The following is a 22593-nucleotide window of genomic DNA, read 5'->3' as shown; positions in this document are numbered from 1 at the left end:
CTAAAAAATCCAATGCGCAGGCTGGAAAGTGTAAAGACCTTCCCCGGTTCTTCATTCGTGAAGAGACTGGCCATTACTGGTCATAAATAAATAAATAAATAAATACTAGTTCTCCAATTGTCAACGAGTGGAAAGGAGTTAGATTGCTTCATATGCTTAACTGGATAAAGAATGTATTGAAGAATGTATTAAGTATGGTGATGGACAAACAGTTTTCTCCCCTGCTGCAGGGCAGTAGTTGCTACTGTCAAAAGCTATGTTATTGCAGTAGGTCAATAACTGTTCAAACAACATATCACAGGAACATCATTCTATTGTCTGGGTATGTCTGTGTGTATTTTCTCAATATAATTGATTTAAATTATTTTAAAACCCAGGTGCTGCATTTATTTTGTAAATTGCATAACTTCTTAGAATGTCGTACAAAGCAGAGTTAGACTTCTGAAATAAATTACTTATTGTAATAAGAATTCTTTGACTTTTTCAAATGCAGAACAGTAACATCCAATAATCTAAATTTTTTGAGTCCCATAGTGCAAATCCACATCTTTTGATTAAGAATAGCTGGTCTTGACACTATTTTTCCTTTCATTGCCCACCCTCCTTGCATTAGTTAGTACAGGAACTGGAACATATTCCCCTTTACCCAGTTTCCACCAATTTTAAGACAAGATCATTCTCTTTCCCTCCATAAAGAGTCATTATCAGCTGTCAGTTGTTGGATCAAACAGCAGTTGCATGTCCTAATCTAGAAAGTAGCAGAAAAACATGCAGTTCCACAGGTGAAAGGGACTGTGGCTTTTAAAATTAACAATGCAGCTTGGTGAACAAAGGTGAGGTTCTGAAGACAAAGGGCATTTAGCCATTGATTTTATGACTAAGAGTAGATTTTAGTAGAGAGATGAAAGGTGCAGAAGCTACAGGCTATTAAGAATTATCCAATAGAATACAGATATTTGAGACTGAAAAAAAGATATTTTATCCCAGAAACAAGAGGAGTTCCAGTTATTTGCAGAGATTGGTGTAAAACAGGAAAAAAAAATCCTTGAATGAAGTTTTGGAGCACTGGAGGAAAACAAACTTCGATAGCCAGCATAAAACAGGCCTTTGAGACTTACCTGTCAAACTAGCTTGGGCACTTGACTATGGAACTGCTGCTAGAGTTACTAATTCTCTGAATACTTGAGATTTCTTTCCAGTACTATTTACCTTAATTTTTATCTTCTGTGGAGGCAATCATATGGTAGTAAATCATAGTGAAACCTAATTTTATTATTAATGAGTTCTTATTTGATATTCACCATGGCCTTTTTTTTTTTTCTTGTATATTTATAAGGAGATATCTGAGAGACCATCAATTATTATTCTAAGGCAACATTATTCATGTAATTTTCTATATATCATAGAGTCATAGAATAAGGATGGTTTGGGTTGGAAGGGACCTTAAAGATCACTGAGTTCCAGTCCCCCTGCCATGGACGGGGATCCCACCAGACCAGATTTCTCAGAGCTCCATCAACTTGGCCTTTAACACTGCCAGGGATGGGGCATCCACAGCTTCTCTGGGCAACCTTTTCCAGTCTCACCACCCTCACAGTAAAGAATGTCTTCCTAATGTGTGACCGAAACCTACTCTTCTTCAGTTAAAGTCTATAGTGTTATTCATATACATTGAAGCATGTATATGATACATCTTGCATTAAAAATCTGTACAAGTTTTCTGTGAGGCTGGTTTCTGACTTGTGAGATTTCCTCTCTGCTTTTCCAGTAAGGTTGAGCATTGTATTTCCTTTGCACACAGGTTCTTCATTCATCCCTCCACAATTACGAGTTGTCTTTAAGTGTTCTTTGTGCCAAAAAGTGTGATACTACATCATGTAGCAGGCAGAGACATAGAGACTGGCAGTGTGCCTTTTTGATGGGATTGCTGGCTTGTGGGGCTATTCTGTTGAATGTCAGAGCACGGACCCAAGAGACCTTCAGGTGACCACTGTACAGAAATATGCAAATTGCTTATTAATCACATGATTCTAAGTAAAGAAAAATGTAAAAAAAGACTAAGGAAAAATGCAATAAAATAATTTAGGAATGAAGTATATGCATCATTCTGAAAAGCAAAAATCAAATTACAGACCACAAAAGATTAAAAGTTAGAATCTGATATTGTGAATGGCCCTCCAGGCTGCTGGAGAAGAAATCTTATTAAGCACTACATGCTTTAGTTTGAATTCATCTGTCTTGGACAAATGTAGCAAGGACTACCCATGCCATTCTGATCTTCCTCAGCATAATTCTTTATCATATTGTAGGTTTTATTAAAGCGCAATTAAATGGTTATCTCTATGATGAGGGTTTATGTATACTATTATATATTTATTGCAATCAGATACACAAAAGTGCAGTTCCCAAATCAGTTGTTGAGAAATTTCCTTCCTCCTCTGTTTCCAGCCTTCTGCTATTATATGTGATTGTCTCCCATTTTTTCTACCTTAAAACTATTCTACTAAGTCTCCTCCTCCATTTTAACTAGCAATCTTAGTGTGGCACAAAAACCCCTGGGAAATCCATTCCTCATTTTTTCCACCTATTTTTTTCCGCTAAGAATTTCTTATTGTCACAGGCCCAAAGCCGCCCTTCTCCTTTTTTCTGTGTTCTTATGCAGAGGTACTGAACTGGCAAACCTCCAGCTATACAATACTGTGTTTGCAGGCTGAATGAGGGGGAATGTCCACAGCTATGCATCACTAACATGTGGGAGCACTCACAGTGACCCAGCTGTGCACCACTCAGCTCTGCAGTACGTCCGATCTCAGCCTTGGTGTCCTGCTGACAGAGGCAGTGCTCTGCTCCCACATCTCTCAGGGAGAGAGGCTGGGTATGGAGAGAGACAACTGCAATTGCATGGTTCAATCCCAGCCTTAGCTACAACAGACACAAAAACTATGCCCCTGTGCGTGCCTCTGATGTTGCCACGGTACTCAAGTAGAATAGAAAAGAGGAGATGACAGGAGAGACCTGCACACCTTCAAGAAACACAAGGAAGAGTATCCAGGGAAATACAGACCCATCAGCCTCACTTCCTTTCCCGGGAAGGTTATGGAGCAAATCCTTCTGGAAGCCTAGAAGCGCTTGAAAAAGAAGGGACTGTGTGTAAGCCAATTTGGATTTAGCAAGGTCAAGCTATGCCTGACCAACCTGATGTCACGAGATAATGGCTTCAGGGAATGAAGGGAGAGCAACAGATGTAATTTATGTTGTTAAATCCTGCATTTGGGATGTAATAGCCCATGCATTGGTACAGGCTGGGGCTCAACTGGTAAGAAAGAGGCTTTACAGATAGGACCTGGTGGACAAAATGAACAGAAAGATGCATGAGAAAGGGAGCAAGCAACTAGGTCAAGGGAAGTGATTGCAGACCACATCTGGAGTACTGTGTCCAATTTAAATTCTCTAGTACATGAAAGTATTGACAAACTGGAATGGATCCTGGTGGAGGGTCACCAAGATTATTACAGGCTCGGAGCTTATAGCAAACTGTGCTTCTTCACCCTTTAGATGAGGCTGAGGAGGGAAATTTCCTGCTGTCTCAGCTACCTAGCAGGTGGATATAAAGAGGAAGAGACAGGCTCTCTTGGAGTACATAGTGAAAAAATGTGAAAACCAGGGAAATTGCATCCAGGAAAATTGTAACTAGCTCCCAAAGGAAGAGTAGTCACCTGCAGGGCAGAGATTGGGAAGGAGCTGTTATCTCCATCCTTGAAGATATTCAAAACTTGACTATATAGGCTGCTAAGTAACCCGATCTAATTGTGAAGTTATCCCTGCACTGAGCATGGGGTTGGACTACATCACCTCATAATGAATGTCTAAATTACTCTGTTTTGAATTGAAATTTGAAAGGCAAATTCAGGGTTTGCAAGCCCTACCTAATGACACAGATTTACTGGGGAATGGAAGAAGGCAAACTAAGATGCATGTAGTTCCCTACCAGTACCAGTGAAGTGCATGACAGCGCTGAAGTGGCACTGTCCTGTTCAGATCAGTATCTTAACTATGTTCCTATGGATTGGGAAGAAGAGTTAATCACCTTCAATTCTTTCTCCTCCAAAGCCCAAATGTAATTCAAGTTCTGTCTTCTTCAGAACAAGCATCAGTGAAAATTGATCATAAAGTATCTTCATGTGCAAATTTATATGAAGGGTACAGATTTGTTACTGCTGTTATTCCACCAATGAAGTGGAATTAAGCCTCCAGTCCACTAAAAATACCCTTTCCATTCATTTAGGTTTTGTTACACTGACACAGGTTACATGTAGTGGTTGAGACTGTATGTCTTCTACTATTTGAGTTATACCCACTCAAAGGATTTGAGTATTTCTGCCTTGAGGATTCTTATGTATCTAAACACTGCAGTATCTGGTTTTCTTCAGGTACACTTTAAGAGTTCTCATTTGAATCAGAAATTGAAGCAGGCAACTTGATCTCCTGGCACTGTCCTTATCGTTTCTTGTCAGACCACTGTTTAACCACTATTACTTCACAAAGAGGCTTTCCATCGATAAGGAACTTGTGTTGTTATTAATTATCAATGCACTAGAACAATATGCATCAAAATTAACAGCATTCATGCAGGTGATCATCAAGAGGAAAATAATGCCTAATAAGACTTCCTGTGGCTACCTGTAACATAAATCCATATAAAAAAAAAATCAGGTTACAGTTGTCAATGTTTCTAAACATTAAGAGCAGGGTACATTAAGAGAAATACTTTGCCTGGTATTTTGAACTATTGCACAAAAAAGCTGAGACTTTATCTACCTGTAGATACCAACACTGTGAACGGAATTTGCTGTCCATGCTCCCTTTACTGACTATGCTCTCACCTTTAGAGAGCTTTTCATGTAACCAATTTTGGGATCTCCCTTTGCATATAAGATCCGAGACATATGCCTGAGAAGTCTAAAACTCCTTTCACTGGGAAGCCTCTACTCATACGTAAAAATCTGTATTTGTTTAGGTAAGTCCATCCCAGCTATTAATAGAACCCAACACAGCCTGATTTTGAGATCTGAATTCGGTTTGTGAAGTGTAACTATTTTTTTTGTTACAGTGGGATTGCACAAATACATGCAAAAAAATAATGTTTCAAGTAGATTACTATTATCTCTAGTTTGACAATTTTCCCTATGCTGAGATATGCTTAATGATACAGGAAAATCCCATCAAGTCTAAAATACTGTTTTGAATACTATCTCCCAGTAACTATTTCAATCATGTTGCACATATTAAAAAAAACCAAAACAAAAACAAAAAAAAAAAAAAAAAAAAAAAAAAAAAAAAAACCAGCATAATTAGTGCTGCAGTCAAGTACTCAGAAGTTTTAAAATGATAAAGGTAAGGTCATCTATGAACCCTCAGTCTGTCCTCTCAAATACATTTATTTAATTACACAAGATTTTTTACCCCATCTCACTTGTAAGGATAAACAATGCTAACATGAATGAACAGTGCTTTACTACTTTTCTTAAGGCCAAAGATCTTAAGTCTAAGCCAGAATTCATCCTCAATATAGAATTATACATTTTCTCACTGTTCCTTCTGCAGTAATGCAGATGAGTCTACTTCAGAAATGACTGCTTATCTCCTCAACAGCCCCACTTATGTGAGGACTGGAATGGATTTTGATGCAAGGAGAACTGAAGACCAGGGAGATTAACAATCAGAACTATTAACTGCTTTTGAGTACTCAGTCTGAAACGGTTCAGGACTGTTCAGAAACGTGTAGTTCTACAAAATTTCATATATATTTAAGTATTTATAGACTTAAGTTGAAACTGACTGTTCAGCACTTCTGAGAATCAGATTCAAGAAAATCACATTTAATTTTTACTTGCTTTTGAATAACCAGTTAACAGTACCTCGTTTGACTGTCTTTCCTCAGCATTATTTAGGGACTACATGACAGAACAATATAGAGAACGCATCAGTTTTTTGCTGCAGTTATTGCAAGATCATACTCTCCCTCTTACCCCATTTCCCACAAGTATTTCTCCTACATGCTAAGGAATTCTGTAAATACAACCACTATTTACAAACCAGATTACACAAGCCATTAAGTCCACAGCACAAAACAGTCTAGCAGGTGACAAGAATGTTGCTACCATATGATTAGGTACTGCTACAACATACCTCTTGAGGAGACAAAGCAGTTATACAGTCATTCTACACATCCAAAATTAGATGTGACATTAGAGCCTGTTTTCCATGCCTGGTTTTTGCCTTAAGGACACAGTAGTTCTTTTCTTCCTTGAATTTGTAAATTCATATATATTACATAGATTTTAGCTTGCTTTATGTATTTCCATCTGCTACCTTATCTTCACATTTCGAGTGTTAACATTTTAGTCCTTAAAACCTACTGGAATGGTTAAAAGAGGAAGAGACATTTTCTGTTCCTTAGAGAGTCATGACCAAACATGGAAACAGTTCAGAAGTTGACTTGATTTTTGCTTTAAACAGACATTCATTATGCAGATTTTCCTCTTCAGAAACCTGTTTTCTGAAATCAACTAAAGTCAAGCCTAGCCTCAAGTTTAGAGTTCCAAAGAACATGTTAGTGATAGGAGGTTGGTTAAGAGCTCTTAATCTAAACACAAGCCTTCTTATCCATGTGAATTCTGTAGAGACAGCAAAATCTGATCTATGTACAGAAATTGCATTAATAATTTTAAGCAAGTAAAATATCTGAGGCATTTTACTGGTAGTTGTTTTACAGATTCCTCCTAGTTTCATAACTGGCCAAATCATTATTTTTAACTTGATTTGGATACCAATCTGTATTAAACCAGTATTTACATCAGCCTGCTGTACTGCTGAGTTACAGAATTTTTGTAGATTTTTTTTTTTGCCCTTGTTCCTATTATCTAGTCCATCTTGACAATAGAAACATTGATGTCTTTGGATGTCATTCCAAAAGAAAAGATCTGATTTCTTCCATTAAACAAAATACCCTTTAAACAAAGTTTTACTGATGCATACACTATTCTGCCTTTGCTGCAAAAACATCTTCAAGAACACTAAGGAAGTAACCTATTTTAGTAAGGCAAGTAACAAGTAAGCTACATAAAGAAATACTGTATTTTCTATCGTTAACTTCTGTCCACATTTATTGATGAGTAAAACAAATAGCAAACATTACAACAAAGGGGACATTCAAGCCCAGATTAAAAAGAAAAAAAAAAAAAAAAACAGATGCCTGACTAGATTCTGAATTTAGGCACCTCAAGATTGCTGACAAATTATACAAAAATAAGTGAAAGTGATGAGCATTTCAGCAAACTTTTAAGTGCATTTCAGTATTTATTTAGATGTTTTAAGCTCTCGCACTAGATTTTACAAGCTGGTGAACACTGGCAAAAGTATTTCTCCCACAGAACTATAACCACACATTCCCAAGACAGTATAAATATATGGTTGAACTAACATTAATACACATCACCATTTTACCAATTACATAATAAAACAAATTATCAAGTATCCAAATATTAAGTTACGCAGCTTGAAAGGCATACAAAATATTACAGAGGTCTGCCCAAGTCATAGCAGAAACTCAAGGAGGAAAAACGAAAAGAAGAAAAAAAAGAAAAAAAAATCACACTTTCAACAAAGCAATAGTTGGTAAACAACTCTCAATAGGTACAGTAAAAGAAAACTACAAGATTTTTCAGAAATTTTCTGATTAAGAATTTTTAGCTACAATAACAAAGCATTTCTACATTTTAAAAAAATATTTACTAAAGTAAAGGGCATATTCTATACTTCCTGCACAAGACAAAGGCAACATTTTACTAGAAATATTAAATAGCCCCTCCCAACCTTTTCAGGCCCTCTGTTAAGTTGCACATGAAGTGCCAACAATAATTTTACTGTAAGGCTTTTTGTCTGGAGACATTAAAGACTTGTGTGCTTCTGTACAATTTAAAAGATCTTCTACATGAATAACCAGAGAGTAATGACTTGTAAAATGGAGAGATCTGCAGGTAGCAGAAAGGTACAGATGCAAGGGTAAAAAGTTGCTGTAATTAATAGTATTAAAAAAACAGACTGTGCAAATCCTGATAATTCTAGTGCGATTGTGAGAGACAAAACATACAGTGAGCAGGCAAGACTACTTTAGAGGCCATATTCTTCAATATTGAAATGACTGTAGAAAAAAAGATAGTAAGGTCCAGATAAGCTGGTAGTTCTCACATCATCAGAACTATGCTCATTTTAAGGAGAAACATATAGCTGATATGCTGGGTGTTTTGGCACCTAATCTCTCTACAGATTGATTTATTTTAGTACCCCAATTTTTAGTAGTTGAAACTAGGTGGGTAAGACTCAATGGCATGATTAAAGGATATTTGATCTGATAATCAATGAACAAGGAGACAGATCAGAAACAGGGTACAGCAAAAACATTTACTGGGTCTCCAAACAGATGGATATTTACCTAAACATAGAAGTTGCATTTCTACTTAGCCTTTAGCCTATTAAATACTCCTAAGGAAGCTTCCTTTACTACTAAAATATACCAGACTGATGTCTTTGGCATGCAGTCTGCTTAATTCTAGTTTCCATCCTTTATTCCCAAAGAAGTACTATAGGCTGTTGAGCTTTACTGAATACAACAATTATTTCGGTGACCATTGGAGTCTTTAAAACGCAGACGCATCTTGGGGCGGTATTTCTCCAAGTACAGAAGTTGCTTGCTGTTGAAAGCTCCACGTCTCTTCCTAGATGGAGGAAAACATATTTTAAACAGAACATCAATCTCCTGCCCAGTGAAACAACAGCACCAACTAGAGAAAAATATTTTTAGGTCACTTAAAAAAGCCACCTTTAAGTCAAGGCTGTAACCAAAATAGGGATAATTGAAAGTTCAGTGCCAGGAAAGAGGGTGGTAGCTTCCTTTCACAAATACCTCACTGGACCACATGCTCAAAAGAGTCATAGCATTTTAGACAGTGTTCTACCTCTGATGTACAAAATCCAGAAATCTTACAGTATTAAGGAAGTACATAAATATTATAAGTCCCCATAATAAGAAGCTGAACAGAAACTGAACTTTGTTTTCTCAAACCATTAAGTACCTGGAAAAAAAGGTACATGATGATTGACTGTTTGGAATATGTACCAGTCTTCCTGTTCCTCATTTTATATACAACCAGTACAAGCTGAATTTAATTCTTCAAAGACTTGGCAATTATGCAAGAACTATTATGGTGTTGTTTATAATAGCTGCAGCTTCTTTTAAACATAGTTAAAACCTGAAAATTAAGACACTGCAACTAAAATTCTTCTCATCCAACTTGCACTTATTTAAAACATCCAAGGAAATATCTGTTTTCAGTAGACCGCCAGAAAAGACCAGGAAGAACATTTTAGCACACTTTGGTCTAATACAGAAGAAAGGATCCACCAATGTAAGTGAGTATTACTTTTAGCTAGAAGACAGAACTTAAATTCTAAAGGTATTCTGCCTCTCATACGTTAAACTTCCTTTAGTGCCCAAGGATGTATCAATGTGATAAATCTTGGAAGCAGCTACATATTAGCTTCATACTTACTGTCTTATGAACTGCACTGCATCTTCATACTTCATTCCACATTCTATCAGTGCAAGAGCAACTAAGACTGGAGCTCTGGTTCAAAAAAAAAATTATATTCAGTTTAGCTTTTGTCAATGCATACTCAGAAAAACCTTTACCCACTTCTCTCTTCTAATTAGCTGCCCAATCTTGAGAAAAACCCAACAGTTAGCACTCTAAGCAGCAGAAGACGACTTTGGTTTAGGTAACATTCATCACTACAGTCAACTTTGTACATGTGAAGCCATAATGCAGTGGATAAGCCAGGCTTATGGACAGCAATATCAGAAATTTCCATTTTAGATTGGATATACTGAAATCCACAGCTATAATATGGAAACTGCTTTTAGAATGGATCCAGTTCCCGGGTAGTCTAGAACAATAACAGAAACACCACTACGTTGTCACAACTGTTGGAACTGTATTTAAGACAGTGGCAGCAGACAGAGGGGCTAAGAGGAGAATATTTAGCATTATCACTAAAAATTTTGAGGTCACTTAGACGTGAGAAAAACAGAGCTTTGAGACTTTGGAGAACACTTTTCATCCCTCAGATAGGTGGTGGATAAAAGCTGGTCTTGATGTGCCAGAACCAGCCATTTGTTTGTGGGTAATGGTTACAATACCCGTAGTACAAGGAGACTGACAATAATACTGCAACGGAGATGAAGAGAAAGGAGGCAAGTCACTAAAAACAAATGCATTAGAAAAAAAAAGAAGACATAGCAAACCAGAAATACCAATGGGACACTTATTAGTATGCTTGGTACAAGAATATACTTGTTTACTTAACTCAGTAGGTTTTGTGAGAGCTGTGATTGTACCATCATCTGCTGACCAAAAGGCCTTAACAGATACATACAACAGTTTCCTGCCAGCTTCACTACTTTCAAGCATGAGGTCATTCCAATGCTGGATATGTTACTATTTACATTTGCCTCAAATTTCTGTACTAGATCTCAACAAGTCTGACCAGGAATTCCATAGATCTTTAAAGCTTCACTCACCTTCCAAGACCAGCAACGCAGTGTACAGCAATACAACAACCAGGTTCTTCACGAAATTTAACTTTAAGGAGGTTTAGCCAATCATCAACAATCTGATTGGATGGTGGAGCACCGTCATCAAAGGGCCAATCCTAGAACAGAGAATGACAAATACACCAAGATGGAACTCTTTTTGCTTGCAAGATCTGTGCACAGGCAAAAAAAAGGAGGGGACAATGGACAAAATGCTGACAGTTAAGGAAACCACTCAAACTTACAGTTTTCTGGCAGTATAACTATAGCAATATTAGGAATACATTACTTTCAATCAGTTTTCGCTGAGCATATGATTTTGCTCAAAACTGAAACTTTTTCCCTGACAAGAAAGAATGACTGCCCAGCTTTTTCCTCCATCAGCTGCTGGAATATAGTTTTTTTGAGGAAGGGGTGGGGTGGGGCATGAGTTGGTTTTAAACTCTGCTTTTACACTACTTACCAAAACCTGAATGCCTTCTTTTTCCACCGGAGCAGTGTCATAAGTAGCTTCACACACTCTTACCACTGTGGTAACACCATATTTCTTAAGTTCCTAGGGAGTGAAAAAAAAAGTTGCTGTTAAAGTAAACTAGCTTCACTTGACTATTTAATTTTCTCAGTAATTTTACTCAGTAAGTCATTCAAAAATTCTCAGTAAGTAACCTTGTACAAATGCTTGCCACTCTGTGAAGAACATAGAAAGCTGAAATAACTAAAAATCTGTGTGCTAATGCCAGATACCTTTAAGCTCTGTTGCAAACATAGTCTTATCTGCAGATTAGGTTTTGTTATGATCTAAAATCAGATCCAGCTAAATATTAATTAATCAAGTAGTCCATCTCCAAAAGATCATTCCTTTTAAAGGAACAGGAAGAATCCTGGTTTGCAAAGCTACATACTTCAGTAAAGCACTCTGAGCAAGGTTTAAATCTTCCCTTTCTCTCTCTCTGCTTAAAACATCAGGTCTGTAAGACCACTTACTGTTAAGAAGTATGAGTTGTCATAACTAGAGAATAACAAAATTTAGCTTTCCATTTTGTTGTTACCAAAAAAGCACTCACTCTTCATTATTCATGCAACACCCCATCATTCACATCATCTGAACTGAACTGACTGAAGCATAGCCTAAGCATACTTTACCTACTTGTGAGGGTATAAAGTCAAGCAAATGTTACCCTACTGTGTTTCCTGTAAATTACATCACACCAAATGCAGAATTGAGCCATAATACACCTAAAATCTCGCTAATGAGAGACTTTGCAAACTCAGATCTCACCAGGAAGTAACTTTGCAGGAACTAGCATACACTTTATACACCAGTACACTTGATAGTTCCAGCACACTGGATACAAGCTTTAGATGACAAATTTTATACCAGCAGTATTAGCAAGATAGGCCAAGCTACCTGGCTTTAGTCAGTAAACAATTTCAGCATGTACCAAAACACCTAAAGTAGCTTCAGCAGCTCTGGATGCTGAGTAAGCCTACTGCCACAAATTTCACTCAAGTAGACACTATGACACAGAGGATCCTCTTAAACTACATTAAAACCATAATCTGCTAACACTGGAGGAAGCTAGGCAGTGAAAACATATTGCAAGCCTGTTATTTGTTCCTAAAGTTCTTATCCACAACATATAGTGAATTATTATCTTTTTAATCACTATGCAGTAAGTGCAAGGAAATGTTACACCACTTTAGCCCAATCTGAATTCAAGTTCCTATCACTAGCAGATATTTGTATTGTTCTACACATAACTCTGCCAAATAATTCCCATTTTCAGACCTAAACAATGTACTTAATGTACCATTACAGTATAACTATTACTTGGCTTCACTCTCAGAATTACATTTGTGAAGGCCAAAGTATATCTGAAAAGATTTGTCTTTGAAAAATGTCAATATACAAACAGTTTCAGTACCTCCTCATATGGTCTTCACAGAAGTTATCAACTAGTAAAGAAGGAAACTGTAAATACAGCATGCTGCTCAAGCATTTAAAAAAATACATTGGTAAGAACTGTGTCCTGGTCTTACCTCTATAAATTTGTTTAAGGTTGCATTGGTTGGATTGTGTGTGATCAGGAATCTCATGTTCTTGTAGGTGATTTCCACAGGAGCTGGGCGGTTCATTCGGGCCATATTGATTTAGTTAAACATGCAACAAGATTATGGAAGGATTAAAAAAAATTCTAATACAAAAGTGATGTAGAGAAACTGAAGTCTACTTCACTATACTCCACGTGAAATTCTCAGTGCTTGGAAGTATGAAGTTGGAGCAATGGGAAATGAAATGAACCTCCTAACAAGAAGCAGCAATTCTTCAATCCAGTAATACTGAGGCAAAAGAAAGGCAGTGCACTGAGGTTTACCCCATCCAGGTCTGAATTCTGTTGTTAAATGCTCTGCCAATTTCAATTCAACACTTCTTATCCTGGTCAACCACTCTTAGGGGGGCTTCTTGGTGGAGTAGTAATGAATTTCTACAGTTCACTTGTCTGCATAGAGGTCGTGCTGTGCCTGGCAGTAGTCTCCACTGCCCTTCAGAAACTCCATAAATGTGTGACCAAGAACACCACAGAACTGCTGTAAAGAGAGAGGGAAAAAAAAGCATAATGAGGACAGGTGAAACAAGATTATTTTTAAGACATCAAGCATTATAAAATGAAAAAATAAAAACACAGCAACTAAGCAGTTTCATGGAGTTTATTTTTTATTCCAAGCATTAGGTTTGTGTAAGAATCCTGTCACCTTTCTTAGCAAGGATTACTTGAAAATAAATACATTTACTTAATGCAAAGTTTCCATATAGGTTTATTTCAACACCAAATGCTGAAATGTTTTAAAACACCAATTCAGATGCGCTAAATACAGCAAGAAGTTTTAAGAACCCCAGTATTTATATATTAAGCGTAGTTTTTCCAGGATACCCATACAACTGCCTTTTCCATTCCGAATTGAGAGACATTGAAACATCTACTAAAGTTACAGTGACCTTATGTAGTCCCAGGAAAGGAAGGATGGGATTCCTTGAATATTCAAGCTCAGCAGTGGACAATTTTTAGTATTTTAACAAAACTATCTGTCTCTACTTAAAAGTAGAAGCACTTGTCTTAATGGCTAAAATCTTACTTAGCATTTAAGTATCGCTAATTCACATACAGAACAGGCAGTAGGGAAAAAGAAGCATACAAATACACCTGACTTAAATAGGAGGGCACGAAAGCAAATGTAGTCTTTGTGGCCTAACAAAAAAATGTGAGCTTTCAAACACTTTGAGACTTGCAAGACACACAGATTTCTAACTAAGGAACATTTCACATACTAAAGGCTGAGGACCCATGGCAACCTTCATATTCTTTTAAGTGTCTTTTCACACCAGGACTTTATTAATATACCAAGACAGCAGTAATAGTCTAGCTAAAACCATACATAAGCAAGTTTATTGAACAGGTTATTCCTGTCCAGTGGTATGCTGTTTAGCTATGGTTAAATTTATATATATAATTACTGTTAAGACACAACCAGGAATTAAGATAGCAAATTAACTGCTCCAAGTTGGGTATTCATTTGCAGATGCTGATGCACTGTGGAACCCTTCCAGCAGAGGAGTTAGTTTTGTACCCAGCCACAGTACCAATGATGATGATGATGCCTGCCCAGGGAACAGAAGGGAAGACAAGAGGAGTTCTGTTTCCCAGAAGAGAGGAACAAGATGAACCACGTGCCCACCAAATATACTTAGGCACTAGAGAGAAACATAACTGATCCCACAAATATTTAGCAGAAAAAAGTTATTTATGTTGGGTCAGGCAACTCATTTTCATTTTCAGACGGCTTCCTGGTACGAGTTTTAAGGTGTTAATGACAGGCATGACTTGTAAAAAACAAACAAATAAAACAAACGAAAAACCCACACAACCCCCCTCAATCTGCTAAAAAATACGAGAATTAAGTTAACAGAAGGAATCTAAGATAACTATTTCACATGCATTTTACTGCCACTCCAGAGATACTACCATTAGCTGGTAGTAAAGACTGTAGAATTAAGTTTGCCAGTTGCAAAAAACTTATTTCAGTTTTTATTTTTGACAACTTGGGAGACAGCAAAAACTCTAAATATAATAGGCATGAAAAAGGAGTAAGAAGGATCCTCTGAAATCAAAGGCCACCAGAGTAACAGAAACCAGGAGAATTCAACTCGGAAGAACTCCAAGAATCATCATCTGACTCACCAGCCACATCCTAGCAGAAGGTGGCAGGTGTGCTTTTAAAAGCCTCCTAGGACCAGACCTAGGAAACAGCTAAAATAGCAACTGAAAAAAAAAGAACCGAAGATAACTTATTTAAAGTCGCTTTCAATTAGTTTAAGAAGCAGAACAGCAAAAAGGGACAGGACAGCTTTAAGCAGATACAGCTGCACAAGGTCTTGTGCTAGTTTTTGCATGCACTGGCAGATCTCATGTTTATCTCTTCTTAAGATTGCTAAGAAGAATCACAGACAGTCCTTTTCCCTGATAGAGGATGAGGGAGTGGAGGCTGTCGGAAACAGAAATGCATGGCAGTGAGCTTGAGGACACAGAGTGGGGGAAAAAAGAACACAGAGTGCAGAACACAGGATGCAGTGAACATGTGTCCATACCAGGACAGGTAGGAAGAAACAAGTAATCAGAATTCATCCAGTCTGCTAGGTAGGCTGCCCTTAGCATACAGCTAGGAGTACTCAAGATACCAGACAAACTCATCATGGGGATAAGGAAAAGGGCAGGCAGTAAAGTATTAGTTAAGTAAAAAATCATTTATTTTAACATCACATCTAGAAACTGGGTGCACAGTTCAAATTCTTATATAAAGTTGAAGTAAGCAGATTATGCAATGTTACATTTGAGTTCTATGTGTTATTAACCCTTACGAAGGAATTAATTTTGTTAATTACTGACTTAGCATTATACACATCAGTACCTTAATAATTCACAAAGCTAAGGACCTAACCAAGCATGTATTTAAGCCTCACTGTTTGCCTTGGCAACTGCTGCTGCCTTATTATAAAGGAGCAAAGCTCACATTTTTCTTTGATGTGAATGCCATCACTTCTCACCAATGCTAGCAGGAAAGCTTCACATGCAGATCAACTCCTTTAGACAGCAACACACTGTACTCTAGGACAGCTCTGCCAGTCTAGTTTAGTTCTGTTCTGGGAGTCAAATGAAAATTAAAGACAAGTAGTACATGGGCATGCTGTTTGTGTTATGGCATGAAGTCACAGTACAAGGCTTCATCCACCTTCAGTAAAAAGATCTGGAAGATGAGAAGTCAGCTATAAAAATAGTGTTGCAGTAACTAACACAATCTCAGGCTTTGAGGGAACTCAAATGATGTCAGGAACTTTCAAGAGGCTTGGAAACAGGGCTTTAAAATTACTATATTGTCTCATACAGTTTTGGCAGGTAAGGATGAAGTTGCCTAAGAGAAACTCAAATTGCAAAGTGTTGTATACAGAAGGTTCTTTAACAGAGCAAAAGCAACTCATCGCTTTTACCATTAAGCTGGGTGCTCCAGCATATTCTTTTCAATTTACATATAAGTTTTCCTTGAGGAAAATGAACACTGAAAAAATTTTGGAAACAAGGTTCAGCTTCCATCATGACAGAAAGCCAAATAACATTTAGACTGTTAGAGCCATCAAAATAAACTTAGAAAACAAAACTAAGGTTAATATGCCAGGGCCACATACTAAGAGATGGCAACCTGACCATTATATATATCTAATATATAATTATATATATATAAATAACATATATATTATATATAAATTGTGTTACTTATGCTTGTACCACCTACTGTAATTCATGCTAGGAAAAGTTAGAGAATAGTCTATTCAAGGAAGACATCTTGAAAAGAAAGGCTTTAATTCATGCCCTTGAGACAGAAAGCTAAAGTATCTTCTTCACTGACAAACAGATTCACATGTATGTAAATTCATGGTTTGAAACAATCACTTGTGTCTGACAAAAATGGCTTATGAAAGTAATCTACTAAATCATTACTGATATGGGAAAAGCAGAGAGGTGTAAGGTTATCCCATGCTGTTGACATCCTTATTCAAAACTTGGTGGCACCTTGAAAAGCGTGCAAACAAAAGCACTTGTTTATGCAGTTACATAACACTTTACTTCAGAAGATGAGCAAGATGATTCACAGTTGCTCAATCCACCTGCTCATAAAACATTTATGAACAGAACGAACTATGTGGTCTTCCATCCTCTGAAGTCAAGACCTGACACACTCACCTACTGAAACCATAGGATCAGAACTAGAGACCTAAATAAGTTACATTTCATGACAATTTGAGAACACCTGCAAGGAAGTTCGTTGTTCTAACTTACTACCCAACAAAAAGTTACTGAATGACAGATACCCCTGACTTCCTCTTACTACTCAAGGCTTAAATAGCGACTGCCACAGCAGTCAGGGAAGTGTGGCAGGGTAAGGGGTACAAACTTTGAAGCCATAAGGCAAGACAGAGGCACACCTTCATAAGGTGCTGTTGACAAGATGCATCTCCTATCCACTGGGCACACGAATGCCTGTACTGTGATATCTACAGTGATAACACTGTCCATTTTAGCCACTCACAGCAGCCCATTGCCTAAGAAGACACACTCAGATCTCACTGACAGGAAGGGAGAATCCAAAGGTTTATCATAAATTTGTTGCGACATGCTCTCTGCCGGAAGGATGTTCTTGTAGTTCAAATATGCAGTGAAGGGGGAAGAAAAAAATCATCTCAGAACTTCCTGTATAACAAGTCAATGCAACTTCCAGAGATGATGAAACTGAGGCCATGTGACTGGGTTCAAAGTTCTTCTGTGTGGACCACAGAAACAACATGCAAAGAAGCCTTGGCAGATGCTGGGAAAAATAAGACATCACAGAACCCATTACATCCCTTTGTCTAAATGACTTAACAATGCCACTTCAATAGCAAACTACTTAAATCCCATCATTCTACTAAAATATTATTCCATTATGTTTTAAGCAATAACATGACAAATTTAGTACATACACACAAAGATGGTTATTTCTGTATTTCACTGAGTTTAATAAACCCATTAATACCAAACAGGAAGTTGCAACTGAGAAGAAAGTGGTAAGGAGTTATGGACTTGCATTTAATATAGAAATATCTCTTCAATTGATCCAATAGAGCAGGCTTTAATTTTTTAAAGAAGGTGAATATCTGCTGCTAGTTTACAGTTCAGTAATACCCTTATCTGGGTGTTCAGGTTAATGTTTAAAAGAAGTCATCGCTTACAGTAAGCCTACACACTGGGATAGATCCAGCATTCTTATGTGGCACATATTCTGCCAGAAAACAGAAGTTTCACTTGACAGAAGTTATTAGATAAGGCTAAATTCTATTTATTTGCTGCCTTACTAACACATTTAGTTTCAGTAAGACAATGACATCCTTCTCCCTTGGTTCCTGCTATATCTGTCACTCATTTTCTTTCTCTCTTATATTTCTTCTCATGGCTGTGCAATTTCTATACTGTTTCTTCCACATTTTCCCCCAAAACAACTCTGTTCCTGAAAGACAACTTCAAAATCCTTTGCTGTTCCATCACTAGATGCCACATATAAGCTGGCATTTAAGTGTAATCTTCAGCTTTCTTTATTTGGCAGTTTTATGAGATTACAAAGAGACAGGGTTCATACTTTCGAGTCACTGCTTTCAAAAAACTCAGCAGATGCAGGTAGACATATTGGAAAGTTGTCTCCAGCAAAAATAGGAAAGACCAGAATCACAGGAACCTCATGCCACAAGAACTGTACAACTGTCAGCTCATAATACTTGCCATGTGCATAGCTGCCTACCACAGAGCAAACAATCCCGCTTCTGTTACTGTAGATTACTTGATTTTGTTAGTTCTTTGTCTTTCTTGCTTCCCTGCTTCTGCAAGGCATGCTACCACCAGAAAGCCATGTGTTATTTGATTGATTGTGCTTAAATACACACAGCGCTCTGTGGTCACAGATGTTAGGCAGCACAGGCACTGAGATTACTAGGGGTGGTAAAAAAAAAAAAAAAAGAAAAAGAAACGGCAGCATATGAGGAAAAAAAAATCTTCGAATGCTGAACTCTGATCCACCTTCAGAAGGAAATGCCTTCCTTGAAAAGCCAGATAGCAAGGTCTTAAAAGCAGGTTCGGACAAAATTAAGGTATTTGACTGCAATCGTCAGCTTCTACGGTTCGAGGCAGATTGCTAGGGAAACATCAACGTGTACTTAAATCACTCCTCTGCGGACTTTTCCTGCCGAACAAGACAGGCTGCACACCCGATTTCGGGCATACCCCACCTCTACTGCATAGAGCTCATTTTGGAAAGGACTCACGTCCTCGCTCGCAGCCGGCGCTGCCTCCCAGCCCGAGCACAGCGAAGACAAAGCCGCCGCCGGGCCGCCTTCGCCCCGGCCGTGCACGTGGGGCCGCGGCGGGGGGGGAGCGCCGGCCGAGCCTGGCACCGGGCCGCGCCGCCAACCGCCCGTGGGCAAGCCCCGGCTTGCCCGGACAGCGTCGGGCCCCGGCCGCCCCCATCCGCGGGGTGCCGGGCTCCCGCTCCGCCCGTCCCTCTGTCCCCGGTGAGGTGACGGAGTCCGGGCCGCGGCAGCGCCGCGCGGGCCGGGCCGGGCCGGGCCGTGTCCCGGTGCGGCGGTCACGGGTTCGCATCACGCCTCGATCAGGCTCCCGACGCGGAGCCATCTTGTCCCCCGGAGCCGCCGCCCGGCTCGGCCTCCCCCCGGCAGGGGGCTCCTGGCACGGCCATGGGCGCGGGGTCCTGGGCGTGGAGCCCCGGGGGCGCTGCCCTTCCCGGCGGGAGGCCCGGCCCGGCGGACACAGACCCCGGCAGGGGGAAGGCCGGGCCGGCGTGGGGGGGGCAGGCGGCAGCTAGGTTCACAAAGCGGCTTTGTGCCCGGCCGGACCGCCTGGGAGCCGCGGAGAGGTCGCCGTCTCCTCCTTTCCCGGCGGAGGAGGGAGAGGGGCGCCGGGGGCGGCAGAGGCCGAGTCGTGCCGCAGCCTGGCGGGCTCGGTGCTCCAGCGGCCCGCCTGAGGGAAGCCGCAGCCCGGCGCTTCGAGAAGCCGCCGGCAGCTGGGCGAGAGAACAAAGGGATAACATGGAGGAGCAGGAGGAGAGGCGCGAGGAGCCGGGCACGGACGGGCGGCCAGCAGGGCGAGGGGCCGGGGGGCGCGGGCGGGCGACACTCACAGGAATATGGTTACTCATTGAAGACTGTAGCCTGATCATACAGCCGGGGTGCGGGCGCCACAGCCGGGGGCAGGAGGAGCAGAACCAGGAGGGGGAGGAGGCGGAGGCGCTGGAGGCCGCGGAGCTGCCGGCGGGGGTTCGGCGGCGGCGGCGCGGGGCAGGACCATACAGCGGCTGCGGCGGGCGGGCGGCTCTGCGGGCAGCGCGGGGCGGACGCGGCTGCACCAGGAGCGACACTCGGCGCCGCCTCCCCCACGAGCGCCCCGGCCCCGCCCCTCGCCCGCGCGCGTCACTGACGAGCGTCGCCCCCACCCAATCAGAGCCGCCACTGGGGCGCCCGGGGCGGGCGCGAGGCCTGGGGGGGCGGGGCGGTGCCGGGGGCGGGCGGCGCGAGCGGCGGAGGCGGCCGGCGGGAACCGGTTCGTGAATGGGGCCGGGGCGGGGGCCGGGCCGGGACACCCCGCGCAGCCCCGCCCGCCCGCACCGGTGTCGGCGGCTGCGCCGGGAGCAGCCGGAGCGAGCTTCCGATTCCTTGGGACGGCGAGTCCTGAGCTCTGCCCGCGCCGCGGCGGGGCCAGGCGGGACAGCCGCTCCCGCGGGGGCCGCAGGACGCGGGATGGCGCCAGCGTGGCCTCCGGGCGGGTTTAATCCCTCAGGTCCTTCGCCCGCGAGCCGCAAAACCGCTTTGGCGAGTTTAATGCTGGCAGGAAGCTCTTAGCGCGTTTTGCCCGCGGATTACCCGGTGTTGTTTAAGTCGGGATAAAAACGGTGATTTCTAGTGTTGCACATAGGAGATCAGCCCAGTAGGCCAGAAGTGGTGTGGGAAACAACAGGGGCTCTCTCAACCTTGTGTTCCCTCTCGCTCCTAGGGAACAGCACAGTGGTTTCCTGAAGGCATGATCAGGAGTTGGAGCCCGGTGGTGGGAAGCACCGACAGTGTCGCTGCTATGCCCAAGGGATACAGGCACGTCAGCCGGCTGGACACCGCAGCCTGGGAAACACTTCGATGTGGGTCAGCGCCAGCTTTGTGAAATAGCAGCCTATTTTTAGATTCAGATTGTCTGAAACTATTCTAATTGTATGTAACTAGTTAAGTCTCTCTACGGGATGTTATTGTATTGTTACAGATTACAAAAGCCTGCAGAAGTTGTTTTTTGATCTAAAAAATAAACAACTCAATTCCAAGTCTCGTTAGTGAGTATTGGCTTGTACAAAGGTATGGCTGGTTTGTGGTTTCATCCAAATGTCCTGGTTTTACCTAATCTCTATAAACTAGAAGTGTTCATGGTCACTGACTTGTAAGAGGTGTGTTACTCAGAACATGACTATATTACCTTTTACTCCGCCTGGCTTCACGTGGCCATAAGACCATGTCTGTGCTCGCATAATGTACTCAGCTTTTCTGGGCTATAAATAGATCTGGGTTATATTTATTTACATTGCGGTTTGTGTTTACTGGCTTAGGACACGTGTCTGGGGTGAACTTGCAGCTGTTTCCACTTCTCCATATAAAAGTTCTTGAAAATGTACTTAGAATGCTGTAAAATGAGAAGATGATCCCAAGGTTAATGGCCGCTTGGAATATTGTTTATTTGTTGGGTTTGCAATGTTAGGAAGGTTTTGAGGAAAAAAGAAATAAAGTCAACACATCTTCTCTCATTAATAAAGCTTGAGGAATTTGCTCTGCAGAGAGTTCTGAGATTAAACAGCTCTTTATGTACTTTAAGCCACGCTGTTTTGTTTTTGTGTTTGTGTTGTTTGTTTTTTTCTCCCTCCAACAATACACGCTTTTGTTTACTGTTTCACTGCACGTTGAACTGATCAGGATTTTAAGATCAGTTATTTTGTGCTGCAACATCCTTGCAGTGCCATAGCACAGTAGTTTACACTGAAAATAAGTCACTGGCAGTTTCTTTGAAATGATATAAGAAAAAAGAATTTAGGTCAGGAAACTTTTAATCTAAAAGGATTTTCTCCTTTTTGAGGAAAGACTCTTAGTGTACTTTTAACTGTTTATTATTAATTTTTATTATGACAGTCCCTATCTGGCCCCCCTAGTGATTAATTATGTGGTACTGATTGTCACTTAAGATGCAGTTCCTGTGTTTTATGATCTGAGATGACAAAAGATGCTTGGGAGTGTTAGAGACAGGTAGACTCCAAAGGTCTCTTATTTCGTATAACAGAGCAGAGTAAGAGATGTTTATAGGGGAGAGAGACAAAAGTGCATAGTTACAAGGTGCCAACTAGGGAACTTATGAAACAAAGTGGATTGAGAAAACAGAAGGAGATGAGGCTCCTAAAGAACTTTAAAAATAAGAAAAAAAGTATATGTTTGAAAAGAGAAATCTGTGGTGTATATTCAGAAGAGACTGATACTACCAGTATCACCATTGTTGCGGTATTAGGAAGATGAATACAACTTTTATGATAAGAGGCTATAATAGGACAAAGTTTGAATATATTTTTGAAGAAGTGGGAGTAAAAAATAAAATATGGGCATGGCTTGAATGTCCAGTCCTTACCTAGTTGACTGTTATCAATAGCTTTAATAGGCAGTTATGCATTAGACTAGGCAATTTAAAGATATTGAAGTTTCAAAAATCAAAATGGTGAGCTCTACCTTATAAGTACTTTCTTTGTCCCAAGTAAAATAGTAAAAAAAAAAA

At 40.4% G+C, this 22593-nt stretch overlaps 1 protein-coding gene and 1 long non-coding RNA gene across 4 annotated transcripts; one reads left to right on the top strand and one right to left on the bottom strand.

The window, feature by feature from the left end:
- Positions 1-7156: 7156 nt before the first annotated feature.
- PTP4A1 (protein tyrosine phosphatase type IVA, member 1) lies at positions 7157-20200 on the bottom strand. Of its 3 annotated transcripts, none has more exons than XM_027894706.1 (6): positions 19925-20200; positions 12692-13240; positions 11115-11207; positions 10640-10770; positions 9612-9686; positions 7157-8777 (listed from the first exon to the last, which is right to left on the bottom strand). In XM_027894706.1, the coding sequence occupies exons 2-6, from the start codon at positions 12794-12796 to the stop codon at positions 8660-8662; spliced, it is 522 nt and encodes a 173-aa protein (XP_027750507.1). In that variant the 5' UTR covers positions 12797-13240; positions 19925-20200; the 3' UTR covers positions 7157-8659. The 3 variants fall into 3 exon arrangements, with proteins under 3 accessions (XP_027750507.1, XP_027750510.1, XP_027750508.1); XM_027894709.1 differs by having other exon boundaries at positions 12692-13237; positions 19925-20127; XM_027894707.1 differs by lacking the exon at positions 19925-20200 and adding an exon at positions 18533-18663.
- A 99-nt stretch (positions 20201-20299) lies between these two features.
- LOC114062840 lies at positions 20300-22234 on the top strand. The gene is made up of 2 exons (XR_003572459.1): positions 20300-20343; positions 20794-22234. It is a non-coding gene; the product is annotated as an uncharacterized LOC114062840 (long non-coding RNA).
- The last annotated feature ends 359 nt before the right edge of the window (positions 22235-22593 follow it).

Source organism: Empidonax traillii, unplaced genomic scaffold, assembly GCF_003031625.1.
Source record: "Empidonax traillii isolate 1590-97213 ecotype Southwest subspecies unplaced genomic scaffold, ASM303162v1 scaffold439:size492302, whole genome shotgun sequence".
Taxonomy (NCBI): domain Eukaryota; kingdom Metazoa; phylum Chordata; class Aves; order Passeriformes; family Tyrannidae; genus Empidonax; species Empidonax traillii.
The sequence above is the reverse complement of the archived record's forward strand: the minus strand, read 5'-3'. Positions and strand labels throughout refer to the sequence as shown.

Bases quoted from the DNA above. Each gene is read 5' to 3' on its own strand.
- PTP4A1 (XM_027894706.1), bottom strand. From the start codon at position 12,796: ATGGCCCGAATGAACCGCCCAGCTCCTGTGGAAATCACCTACAAGAAC. The intron at 9,687-10,639 runs GTGAGTGAAGCT...TTTTTGAACCAG, and splicing joins TGCGTTGCTGGTCTTGGAAG to AGCTCCAGTCTTAGTTGCTC. The intron at 8,778-9,611 runs GTAAGTATGAAG...TCCTCCATCTAG, and splicing joins GCAGTGCAGTTCATAAGACA to GAAGAGACGTGGAGCTTTCA.